General features: G+C 41.9%; 1 protein-coding gene across 3 annotated transcripts in view; it reads right to left on the bottom strand.

The window, feature by feature from the left end:
• Nucleotides 1-1,676, bottom strand: part of slc35g2b (solute carrier family 35 member G2b) — a 2,660-nt gene extending 984 nt beyond the window's left edge. The window contains exons 1-2 of one of the 3 annotated variants that reach the window (XM_079661089.1): nt 1,514-1,676; nt 1-451 (exon numbers count right to left, since the gene is read on the bottom strand). The exon at nt 1-451 is cut by the window's left edge and continues 984 nt beyond it. In XM_079661089.1, coding sequence (XP_079517215.1) covers nt 1-424 — 424 coding nt within the window. In that variant the 5' untranslated portion in view covers nt 425-451; nt 1,514-1,676. Of the gene's footprint in view, nt 452-651; nt 1,483-1,513 lie in introns of those variants that run through there. The other 2 variants (XM_079661090.1, XM_079661091.1) reach the window with 2 other exon arrangements.
• Between the last annotated feature and the right edge of the window lie 11,088 nt (nt 1,677-12,764).

The following is a 12,764-nucleotide window of genomic DNA, read 5'->3' as shown; positions in this document are numbered from 1 at the left end:
TGAAGAGCAGCTCCAGGGAGGGCACTTTGGAGCGGTCGGCTGCTAGACGAGTGATCAGAGCCACGCAGCCGTGAGCCACCGCTGCCCCGAACAGAGCCATCCAGGTCACTCTGGAGGCCAACACATTCGCCTCCCCGAAGCTCGCCAGCTGGCCCCCGACCCCCTTGTCTCTTTGCACACTTGGCTGCTTGGGCTGGGTCTCCATGGTGCCAAACAAAGTCCTGCTACCTTTGCTCTCCGACACCAGTCTCTTTCCCGTGTTAGCCTCCGCGAAGGCGCCAAACTCCTCAAAAGATGGCGCGTCATCGTAGCCCTCGTCGCCGGGCTGGGGGAAGTGTGTGGCGTATTTGACTGTCACCGTGTTGGGGTGGATCTTAACACGCTTTTTGGATCCATACTGCAGCGAGGATGAAGATCCATCCATGTTTCCTTACGCGTCAGAGCGGGTAACCTGGGAAAAAATACATCAAAGTAATTTTTTATTGTGTGGAAATAATATTCAAATATGTTCCAGTGGTGTGGTTTTATTCCCTTATCAACACAGAGCTTTTCTTTGCATAATTCACAAGTTATTTTTTCAGAATCCACCCCTCACACCCCCCCACGCACAGATAAAGCGCACACTCACTGTAACACCCCTCTCCCTCTTACCTTTTTCACTCTGCCAAGCCTCACACTTGTGTTGTGTTACTTCTATATATAGGCTTTCCCATGCGAGCTCACACAAGCCCAGCAGCAAACACTGTGAGGATGATGCAGTCTGATGGGGATGATATTACATAACAGGAAACCACAGAGGGGACGATACATGAATGTGGGTCATCTATGAGATGAATGGACTTGCACACTATAAATTAACAAACACTGGGAGTGGGAAACGGGTAAATCCATGGTTTGAAGGAGAGATTTTGCATGCTTTCAATGGGATTTGGGTTAAGGGTTAGATTATAAGGCTGTAAAATAAAATACAGGGGGTAAAGATATTAGGACTAAATAACATTGCTGCAGCTAAATCGTTTCAAGATTATTTAAACTACTCCATTCATTCCGTCCATTTCTTTTCCACACAGCATGATGTGAAACCACAAGGGGGCAGACGGGGACCCTTAAATGCCTCCTGTCCTCTCTAATGCGATTGCTCCTCCTTTTTTGAAACATGCAACTTGAACCTTAATAGGAAACGATGTTAATAAAATATTAAGTCGAGGGGAATTGGTCGAAAATAATGCATTTTATCATTTTGTTTGACGAGAATCCTTAAAAACCGTGCATTTGGCGCGAATAGCCATGTAACGATGGTTTAGTATCTTAATCTTGCAAAACATGAAATTCAACGCGTTAATAAATGCACGATCGGGTCCCGTGAACTATGAAAAAAACCTAGTTTAATTAAGCTTCTGTCTTGCAAAGAGCGTCTTTCCGACATAGATTTTGAAAAATCGTATTCAACTATTTCCCCCATGTTAAGCGTTTGCATAGTATTAATTGAGCTCAGAAAGAAACATCGTCTTACCTTTTTGATATCTGAATAGTTCCTAATGAAGCATGAACCCGGGTTTGTCTCATATATGAACACCTCGTTCTTGATCCTTACATTTGCTCAAGTGCCATTTCCCCATCTTCCCTCCTGGAGATGCTTATTTGTTCTCGATGCTGCTGCTGCTGCTGCTGCTGCTGCTGCTGCTGCTGCTGCTTGAAACTGCTGTTGCTGAGGGCGATGATGATGATGGTGGTGGTGGTGGTGGTGGTGGTGGTGGTGGTGATGAAGCTGAAGCAGGGGGGAGGGAGAAGCAACTGTCACTGTCACAGCCTGTGGTTTCTCCTCCTCATCATCCTCCTCCTCCTCCTCTCAGAGACTGATTCCCACCTCATTCGTCATCTCTCAGAAGGGAAAGGGAAGTGCGTCTGCAGCTCATCACCATCATGTCTCATGTTTATGGGTTTTATGGGAAGGGGGAGATCTGATTTGAGTATAATTCATTCTCTTAGAGAAGTACTCAGATCTTGTACTTGAGTACAAGTAGAAGTACCGGAGTGTAGGAATACTCTGTTACAGTAAAAGTCATGCATCAAAAATGTTCCTCTTACCTCTTCTGTATGTGCTTTCGCCCGTTTAAATACAAATGCAATTAATTTTAATTGGTGTTGCAGCTTCAAGTGATTGGGAGTCCCATAATCCTCTCTGGTATCCTCTCATTTGCTCCAAGGAAACTGTCATTAGGCCGGTGTGAGAGGTCATTTCACTTACTGCTTAGAGCAATGCGTATCTGTCTTACTCCAGGAGGATCGCTTTTTCACTTTCTAAATACAATGATCTATTACCAGGCTTAGGGAGTAACGGATCACATGTGACGGGAGATTACATTAAAAAAAATAATTGGGGATCACTAACATAATTTAAATGTTAATATGAATAAAATCTCTGAGCACAGGACACATTTTTAATCCTAAATATCTTGGTTTCTTATTTTCTAAGGTCACATTGATCTGTTGTCTTACACAATAAACTTAAGTAAAAACATCCTATTGATATTTCTTATCTCTTGTATTTATTTGAAATGTATTTTATATTGAAGTAATCAAAAAGTAATGAGGTTGCATTACTTTTATATTGGGATACTCAGATTGGATTACATTTTCTTTCAGGTAAATTTCTTGTAACAGAATACATATTTAAAGTAACCCTCCAACGCTGTCCCTTGCAACAGGGAGCCAAACGTACTGAATACTGATGGAGAACATCAAATTAAAGGCAAGCTGACTGCTAGCTGCTGGAAGGCAGACGAACATCTGTAGTCACTTCAAGACGGGAGAAATTGAAGGCACTAAAATTAGATTGTCCAGGTTTACCCCCCAGGCAATGCAACAGGAAGCTCGGCTGCTAATTGAGATAATTTGTGCTGACTGTGATTTCAATTGTCGCGGAGCACAGAGGAAGGTGATTTGTGATGTTGCGGCAATTATTCCTGTGTCAACATTTACACTGAGCTTTTAACAGTGAACACATCAGAGAATATGAACTTTAGAGCACATTAGTCATTAAAGGGAGCAATAAATGTAGTATTTGACTACCCTAACCCTAACCCTAATGAGTCTTTAGTGTCATGACTGAAATTAATTATTAAAGGGGCCCTATTCTGCTTTTCTTCAGGTGTATATCAGTATGTAGTGCAGGGGTCGGCAACCCCTGGCACGCGTGCCAGCATTGGCACGCGGCAACGTAACCAGTGGCACACTAGGAATAAGTGGAATAAGTGTGCAAAAATATTTAAATTGTATTTTCGGATCCTCCCCGTTACCTGCAGAAGGAAGTACGTAACGCAGTAACGCAGCCCCGCTCTCTTTATCTCCAGGTGACTTTCTGCCGCTTTCCTCCGTGGTGCAGTGCTGATCGTTTCACCACGAAGGAAAGCACTTCACTAATTGCAGTACCCATAATGAACTGTACAAAGGCCGCAGTGTTTGCGTGGCTGTGTATTCAGTTGAAAGCCCAGTGGCGATCTGCTCATCTATCATCGAAATAATATGCTACAAAGGGGCGGACTGGCCAACTGTGTGTTGAACTTTCCTGTCGGCTCCCAGACCGTAGTCGAGGAGGGCAGAAGCAACAAGCTTCAGGTTCAATAACCAACTTTAGCTTAAATGACTGGAGAGAGGCGAGCTCTTCTTGGGAGGCCGTTGCATTTATTTAGCTGTTCTTTTGTTTCACAAAATACATCACAGACCTCTGTTTTTCTGCTGCCTCGTTTCACTTCCAGAAACATACACGTTCCCTCACTGTCGCTCTACCATCCACAAACACACATGCACAAGCCACACCCCCCCCCCCCTCTCTCTCTCTCTCTCTCTCTCTCTCTCTCTTAAAGGGACAGCGACCTCATCTCACTCTGCATGAACCTAATATCATAACATGTGTGCTGTGGAAAATCACAGAACGGACGATCGCCCTTATTATTATGCCGTCTAAACCAATTGTTTAAATGTGTTTGTTAAATTCGGCATCATGTAAGTTGCGCTGACATGATGTCCACACACTGCTTCCCCGCAGCGAGGCTGATAGTTGACGAGCGTCAAGCTCCTCAACCCCCCCCCCCCCTGTTTTAAATGGCACTTCATATGAAAAAGGTTGCCGACCCCTGATGTAGTGTGTCTACTTTAAAGAGTTCTCTCCTGCTGATGTTCAGGTGTATATCAGTATGTAGTGTCTCTACTTTAAAGAGTCCTCTCCTGCTGATGTTCAGGTGTATATCAGTATGTAGTGTCTCTACTGGGACATGTCTCCAGTCTTTAATATTCAAAAAGCTCGTTATTGTTCTCATTTATTGTGCTGCAGCACCTCTTTTCACCCTCTGTCTGAAACCAGAGCCCAGTCTGCTCTGATTGGTTAGCTGGCCGACTCTGTTATGATTGGTCAACCCCATTTATTTGGAAATGTCAATGAATAATTTAAAGCAATACATATATCACTCACCAAATGTGTTGCTGTGACTGATGTAAAATGAAGCCAAATCTGTTGCTTTAAAGTAAAAAGTGCTAATATATGTGTTATGAATATAGGAATTTGAAACTGTAAGCATCCAGTGCCTGTGCCACAGAATTAAGTCAAGTTATTAAAAAAGAAACCACTTCCCCAAACTGCCTCACACAACTCATTTAACCACTGTAAAACTGGGAAGCAATATCACCGTCTCCTTTCACTTTACCATCCAGGGTGCATAATCACCACATACCAAATTCAAGGATAGTTATTATTAATCGACTGAACCAAAATTCAGACTATGGCAGTTCAAGGATCTTTTAATATCTCACTTTACAGAGGCACAAGTGAATATCTCTAGGAGCATGTTAAGCGTGCCTAATCCGGACTGCACTCAGGCAGCTTTAGCAGGTGCATTACTTAAAATATGTGTATTGATTGTGTTGTATATAAGTAGCTTGTATACTTCATATTGCCTGAGCTCATCAACTAAATGTGTGGAAATGGACAATTTAAAACAGATGTGAGCACATAATGAAGACTAATTACAGGTGACAGCTTTGTTATTATGCCCTGCAGTGCACAACGTTTACAGCAGATTTGAAGAACCCAGTTTATATAACAAATAATTATGTAGTATTAACTCGAGTGAAAACTGAAAAAAGTCATGTGCAAAGCTTTGTTATTTTTCTGTGAGGAGGAAGTATCAATGAGATTGTGCACTGATAAGTAAATCGCAGTACCAAGATTCTCCCATTTAAAATACGTTTCCACGACATTTTAAAGCACTTTTACCCAGGATTCAAGCACCTTTCCTGGCGTGTGAAGTGCTGTGATGCAGCCTGTTATCTGGATGCAGTCTTGTTGTTTTTCCCACAGAAACTTTACTTAAAGATGGGATAGGTAATTTTGGAGAAACCAGCTCGAATGCGCTAGGATTTGAAAATACACAACCGGAAAATATCTGCCACTTCCTTACAGAGCCCCTCCTCCAACACACACGAACGCGCACATGACCAATGAGGGCACGAGATGAGTTTGTGCACAGATGGAAGGCTGACAGGCAGGTAGGCCATCCAGTTACTTTAGCCGGGCCGGCTCAGATGATTGGTCGTGCTTTTTACAGTATCACGGGTTCCACGGATGAGATTTTTTAATGGATTTTTTGTCAAAGCACTTCAGATATTCATTGCTATCGGGATGTTAAGAGCATTCCATGGAATAACAAAAAGTGTGTCTCGAGCCGGTTTCTCAAACTTACCCCCACCTTTAATAGACTTTTACCAAATTGACATTTCATGCATTTTTATTTGTTTGACTCTGCAAGCTGTTTTCTGGCTTTCAAATATTTCAGATGTGGGCAGAAACCTTTGCAGCATAGAAACTCAAAGGAGCTACAATTCCTCACCTGTCACCTCACATTTCTCTTACTCTATTCTACAATTTCTTTCAACAAGGTGTTTTTCTCTGGAAATGGACTCTTGGTTTTCAGCCACTGGCTTCTTGGTGAGCATTATCTAAAAGCCTGGCGTGTTTTATATTGATCACATGTATTTCACGTTTGACATGTTGCTCATTTGTCTCCCGATAGGCGCTCAAACCATCCGTCAATGATTAGACGTCTCAGTTATATTGTCCGTAAACGACAAAACCACCATCCCTTCACACTGACTGACAGGCTGATAGGATTGGGAACATTGGGAAGGTGAGAGCAGGGCTGTAAAGTAGAGTAAATGGAAGACGGCTTAAATAGGCAATTTGTGTTGTGAGAAAATAGATGTGCTTGGTTCACCTATAGGGCTTAGGGAAGATAAAACCATATTGATTGAGTTAAAGCAAGCCTGACATTTTCCTTGTTAACCAAAAAGACCAGTGCGATATATCTACAAGCACGAGAGGCATATTCGACTTTGCATACACATGTAAACCCAGTGGATTTGAATGATTCAAAGGTCCTGCAGACATCCTCTCTGTTTGCAGGAACACACTGGACACACACTGAAGGCTACCTCTCTCTGAACACCTCTCTGTTCTCTTGTCTATTTGCTGAACCCAAAATCAAACAGTGCCTCAGTCTTCTATGAATCATAAATGGGCAAACTCAGCGGTTTGTCCTAAAGTCATTCTTAATTATGTATGAGCTGGGGACGACTTGTAAAAAAAAGTGAGATTCATTTCTGGCTTTGATTCTCTTAGACCAAAAACCAATTTGTTCCCCAATCAATTTTCACAAAAGCAGCCTGGACTCCTTTGTTCACTCCAACACATTGTACGGGATAGGCTAAGGGGCGGGACATCACTTAGTGGTTGACCAATCACAATAGAGCCGGCCAGCTAACCAATCAGAGCAGACTGGGCTCTGGTTTCAGACAGAGGGTGAAAAGAGGTGCTGCAGCACAGACAGTATGAGAACAATACAGAGCTTTTTGAACATTAAAGCAAGGAGGAGGGACACAAAATAAAAAGATATGAACCAGAAAATTAGCACAACAACTCCTCTACAACAACCATAGCTAATACAGCATAACATTAATCCAGCATTTGTTCTCAGACATCGACCAGCTGCAGTGTTAGAGACAGGTAACTAATACTTAACAGTTAGAAAATGAAGTCAATATACATAACTTTAAGACATATTCATATCCTTAAGTCCTTAAAGTAGTTATTACAACTCAAAATAAACATAAACTGAGTATAACCTCAACCAGAGCCCAGTCATACCCCCGAGTTATGCAGCATATTGACCATGTGGTGCTCTGACAGGAAAATGATGGAAGAGCCCACTGTACCTCTGAGCTTTATCAATCAATCAATGTTTATTTATACAGCCCAATATCACACATGTTACATCTGTCTCAGTGGACTTCACAGTTTGTACAGAATATCAGTATGACAACACGACACCCTCTGTCCTTAGACCCTCTGTCCTTAGGCCCTCTGTCCTTAGACCCTCACATCGTACAAGGAAACACTTCCAGAGAGAACCCACAGTTTAAAGGGGAACATGGGAGAAACCTCAGGGAGAGCAACAGAGGAGGGATCCCTCTCCCAGGACGGACAGACGTGCAATAGATGCCGTTTGTAAATCAAAGAGATAATACATTTACAACATGGGTAGTCCAAATGTTTGGAAATGCATGTGTCTGTAATAAGAAGATGAATCCACGAGGATGTCAACAATCCCGTGGGAGCCTTCAGGGAAGTAGTTTGATGAGAGTCAGGCAGGACCACAGAGACAGGTTCAGCCACGACTCGAAGTCCAGGACTCAGATCAGGACTCAGATCAGGACTCAGATCAGGACTCAGGATCCCGGCGTACATAGACACCAAAAAGAAATTTGGAGGAAGCTGGGTTATTGGGAACATGAGAGTACACAGGTTCAGACAGACAGAAGGAAGAAGTAAGGTGTCCCCCGACAGTCTAAGCCTATATCAGCTAAACTAGGGGCTGAATCTAATCAGCCCTAACTTATCCCTCTAAATGTAAGTTCTTTGTGCGATCACACTGAATCACAATAACTGTTTAACAGATCTACTTTAACAATCATAAAATAACCATCCACAAATATCTGAGCGCTCATTTATCCTACATTCTTCAAGAAGTACTTCCTACTTGCTCTCAAGGAGAAAGCAGTTGCTAGACTTTTCCAACACACTCCTGATCAAACATGTATGCATTTCAGCAACACATTATTTCTGAGCTGTGACATCATCAGTTCAAAGCAGCTACACTCCTGAAGCTCCAGCAGCTGTTAATTGTCTTTCAGTCTTGTTCTTTCTGCCGTGAGATTTGGCCGTGCCTGTGAGAGCTCTTGATAACACACAAGTCAGTAAAGCTTATAATTGTTTCTGAGAGAATTTCGAATCAGAGCGACATTTGGTAGGATCCGTCTGTCATCACTTTCTGACGTCTCAGAGCAAATTGTTGCCGCCCCTTTGAGACTTGAATTAGCCTGATTGAGTTTTAGCAGCAGATGGATCAGTTTAACATTTGTCTCGTCTGTTTTCTGCACGTAATTGGCCCGAGGAAAGATGTGTCATCGAGTGTGTGTGTGTGTGTGTGTGTGTGTGTGTGTGTGTGTGTGTGTGTCTGTTGCATTTGTCTCCTACGTGTTTAACTGAATGAACACAAAGACATCTGATGTACATTTTACGTGCATGCAATGCATACATTGCTGTTTGTAATCATGTGGTCCAATATTACAAATGACATTTCAGGCATGGTATGGGGGAACACAGGGAGTTGAGCCTTTTCAGACCATTTACATGCACACAAACCAATGCACACTACAGGAAAGGGAAAACCTAAAATGCATAGAGCAAGAAAGGAAAAGCAAATGATTCCTTGCATGAACTGTCCTAGAGAACTCTGCTTCTTCTCTCTCTCTTAAAATATCACAGAAACGAACCATCTGGAACATGAACATGCTGTTTTGCCTCAGGTGCTTCAACCTGACATCAGAGTCTGTGATCAAAACATTTCTGGTGTGTGTGTGTGTGTGTGTGTGTGTGTGTGTGTGTGTGTGTGTGTGTGTGTGTGTGTGTGTGTGTGTGTGTGTGTGTGTGTGTGTGTGCTGATCCATAATGCATAATGCTTCTGATGTGAGGATGCCCTTTTCCTTTGCATCTGTCTGCCCCTTACAGCCCTTACATCTCCTCTGATCCTGACCCACAAAATTGCTTTATTAAATGTACAACTATGTAAACGTCGTAACTCATTATCATGCTGCAACAGATGCTGTTTTATTCAAAGTCCTGTCATGATCATGATAGATAGAGAGAGATAAAGTCTGTGGAGAGGTAGCTGTGTTGCGTTTGGTGTCATCACAGTGCAGCAGGGACAGAAGCATGTATTAAAGTCGGGGTGCATCCATCACGCTGTCATGGAGATGTTTGAGTCATATTATGAGGTGCAAAATGAACCGAACTCTGCATAAATCATGTTGTGTGAGAGAGCACACAGTCCTGTAGTTGCTGTAGAAACAGAATAACCAACAGGATCAAAGTGTTTTATGATAGTTCGTGCTGAAAAGGCTGTTATGCATCTTCATCAGTCGTAGTATCGATTATGAGGCCGGCAGTTGGCTCAAGAAAGGATGTGAGTGTCCAATATACGATAAAGACTCAAATCAATTAATTAATTATGTGTCCATTAAATGAAATGGCTTGTAAGTCTTCTTTTTACAGATGAGTCTCTGAAACTTCTGAGTTGATTAACAGAAAATGTATTTAATTATATTCGTTAAAAGGGGCCCTCCAACGCTAAAAAAATACATTTTATTTAACAAGTGCTTTATCAGGTGCTCAAGGACGCTTTACGAGGTACAAGATAAAAAGTAGAAGAACAAAACACCTTTTATCACTGGTATCTTTTTATTTACAAAGCAATGTTAGGGGAAACTTCCATCCTACATCTGCTCCCTGATCTCACGGCGTATTGTAAATGGCTACTGCCTGAGATCGAATGCTGTGGTTGTTTTAAATGTGCCAACTGCTAGGACTGTCTTAGGGAATACAGCTTTTAGATGCTCCGCTAACTTGGAACATTCTGCAAAAGGAATGGAAGTTGAGCAGTGTGGTTCCATTACATGTTTTTAAAGCAAGGATAGATGCTATCTAGACCCTCCAGAAAAACGCGGGCAAAAATAATTGATTATGCGATTAAACATGCAGGGTTTTTATGTGATTTTATGCGATGAAATTGCGGGAAGTTGCGAAATATGCTAAATATGCGGGGAAAAGAATAACAATTATTTTAAATATTGGGCTGTCTTATTTATTCTCTCTCACACACAACCTGCCACTAACGTTAAACCCCTTTACTATTCAATTAAACACATTCAATGTTTATTTATTGTAAAAGCAATTGGGCCCCCCCACACACACACACCCCCCCCCCCCACACACACTTCTCCGCCTCATTCTGTTTTCATTTACTCGTTCGTTATCTGACCAGCTTCAATCTTGTAGGCTACTCACTTCGTTTCTTGTAGCCCTCGAAAGGGTTTTGGAGGTTGATCCCTCGGTGAACGTGAGTTGTTTGGCTTTCTTGTCCGCAGCAGCAGAAAGCATTTTCGAATGTTTGAATGAATCAAAGTGGGTCGTCACCGTCGATTTTCTCTTATGCTCCAACACACAGTTGCACGGGGTGCAGAATAGTTTCCCCCCACTTTTTGCCCGGTCTTTAGTAAAAATGTTCGTTGGTAAATGAGCTCTATACAGTGTTGTTTACATTCTTTGATGCGCGAGCTGATGACGTCACGTCAAGACGAGTTAACTTGTTTTTCTTCTTGACTTTGTGTGGAAATATGCGGGGATTATGCGGCCTTTTGATAAATATGCGGCCTTTTAAAAATCTGCGCCATTTTGCTGATTATGCGGTAAATTCTGCGATCGCAGAATCGCGTTTTTCTGGAGGGTCTAGCTATCCAATCGGAAACTGTTGGCATCTGTAAATGCTACTAGCTATACAAACTGTAGTCAATGTGAATATGCCATATGAAGTCCTCTTTGTTTTTCTGTCATGTTTGTATTCATGTTGGAACCTACTTGCAGCAGGTCACCATTGGAAAAGAGGTCAATGATCTCAATGGGTTTTCACCTGAATAAATAAAGGTTAAACTTTTTTTTTTTTTTAAATCACGAGGATACAGCATTACTCATTAAAAGCTAGTCTGGAAAGGTGAGTTTTAGTCCTTATTTTGAAGGTGTAACACACATCTCCAAAAAGCATACTTCTTGAATTGCTTGTGTGCATTGAAAAAGACAAGAACCCCCTCAGGTAGTGCATTTGATGAATGCACCTCATACTGGAGAGCTTGTTGTGCACACTAGCGATTCCTCAGAGGACTTTGAAGGACACCTTTTGTTCTCAGGGCAGCACTCGATCTGCTGCTGCTCTGAGATTGATTTTATTCTAGCCTTTGGTTGAGGAGGAGGTGGAGGTGGAGGTGGAGGAGTGCGCCTCCACAGCCCTCCCCTGAGACAGCGGTGTAAAACAGAATATCTTATCGATCCGTTTCCCTTTCATCGCTTTGCACGAGAACTGTAGTGATAGTATTCATGCACCTCTTGTATTGAATACAGGCTGTAAGGATTGCTGATTTTCTCCTGGTTTGAAGGCTAAATTAATAAATGGTGGACTTTATGATATTAAATCACTTTTTCAACCCGAGAATTGAAGCGTAATAAGCTTTCATTGTCACGTTACCATGCTGCTGGAATTTCTTTTCACTAGGCATACAGCTGGATGAATGTCCCTCAGGTGTGTGTGTGACCTTTGTAAGTGAAATCCGAACAAAACGTTTGAAGCGGCTACATCTTCCAGGAAAGTGCTAAATGTCAGGCCTGGGTCTCAAAAGATTTAATGTAAGGAAAGTCTGAGAGTTCAGCGGGGTCTCTTCACCTTTTGGTAAAGCACTCAGACTATATATTACATTTAAACCACATTTCAGTGCTCTCTTTCGTATGAAATGTTCTTGTGAAATGTATTTGCATATCTTTCATATTTAAGGGTTTGTTTGCAGGAAATCAAATAAATGCAAGTTCAGTTTTCATGAAAGGTCAACATTGACAGAAAGTCGATAATATAACATCCCTTTAAGCGTAATTAAGCATCAAATAATGATTGCTATGACTATTGATTTATTTGCCAATCAATCTTACTTTGGGTAGCGTTCAAACAAATTGCAAGTGATAGGCTAAGGGGCGGGATATCTCTAAGGTTTTAGACAGAGGGTGGAAAGAGTATGAGAAAAATAAAGAGCTTTTTGAACATTAAAGCATGGAGACATGTCACCGTAGAGACACTACATACTGATATACACCTGAACATCAGCAGGAGAGGACTCTTTAAAGTAGAGACACTACATACTGATATACACCTGCACATCAGCAGGAGAGGACTCTTTAAAGTAGAGACACTACATACTGATATACACCTGAACATCAGCAGGAGAGGACTCTTTAAAGTAGAGACACTACATACTGATATACACCTGAACATCAGTAGGAGAGGACTCTTTAAAGTAGAGACACTACATACTGATATACACCTGTACATCAGCAGGAGAGGACTCTTTAAAGTAGAGACACTACATACTGATATACACCTGAACATCAGCAGGAGAGGACTCTTTAAAGTAGAGACACTACATACTGATATACACTTGAACATCAGCAGGAGAGGACTCTTTAAAGTAGAGACACTACATACTGTGTTATACACGTGAACAGAAAGCAGAACATTTGCATAGGGCCCCTTTAATGCATATTCTGCAGCCAGATT

Source organism: Notothenia rossii (genome assembly GCF_949606895.1).
Source record: "Notothenia rossii genome assembly, chromosome: 12".
NCBI lineage: Eukaryota > Metazoa > Chordata > Actinopteri > Perciformes > Nototheniidae > Notothenia > Notothenia rossii.
This window is presented reverse-complemented; position numbering and strand designations above follow the sequence as displayed.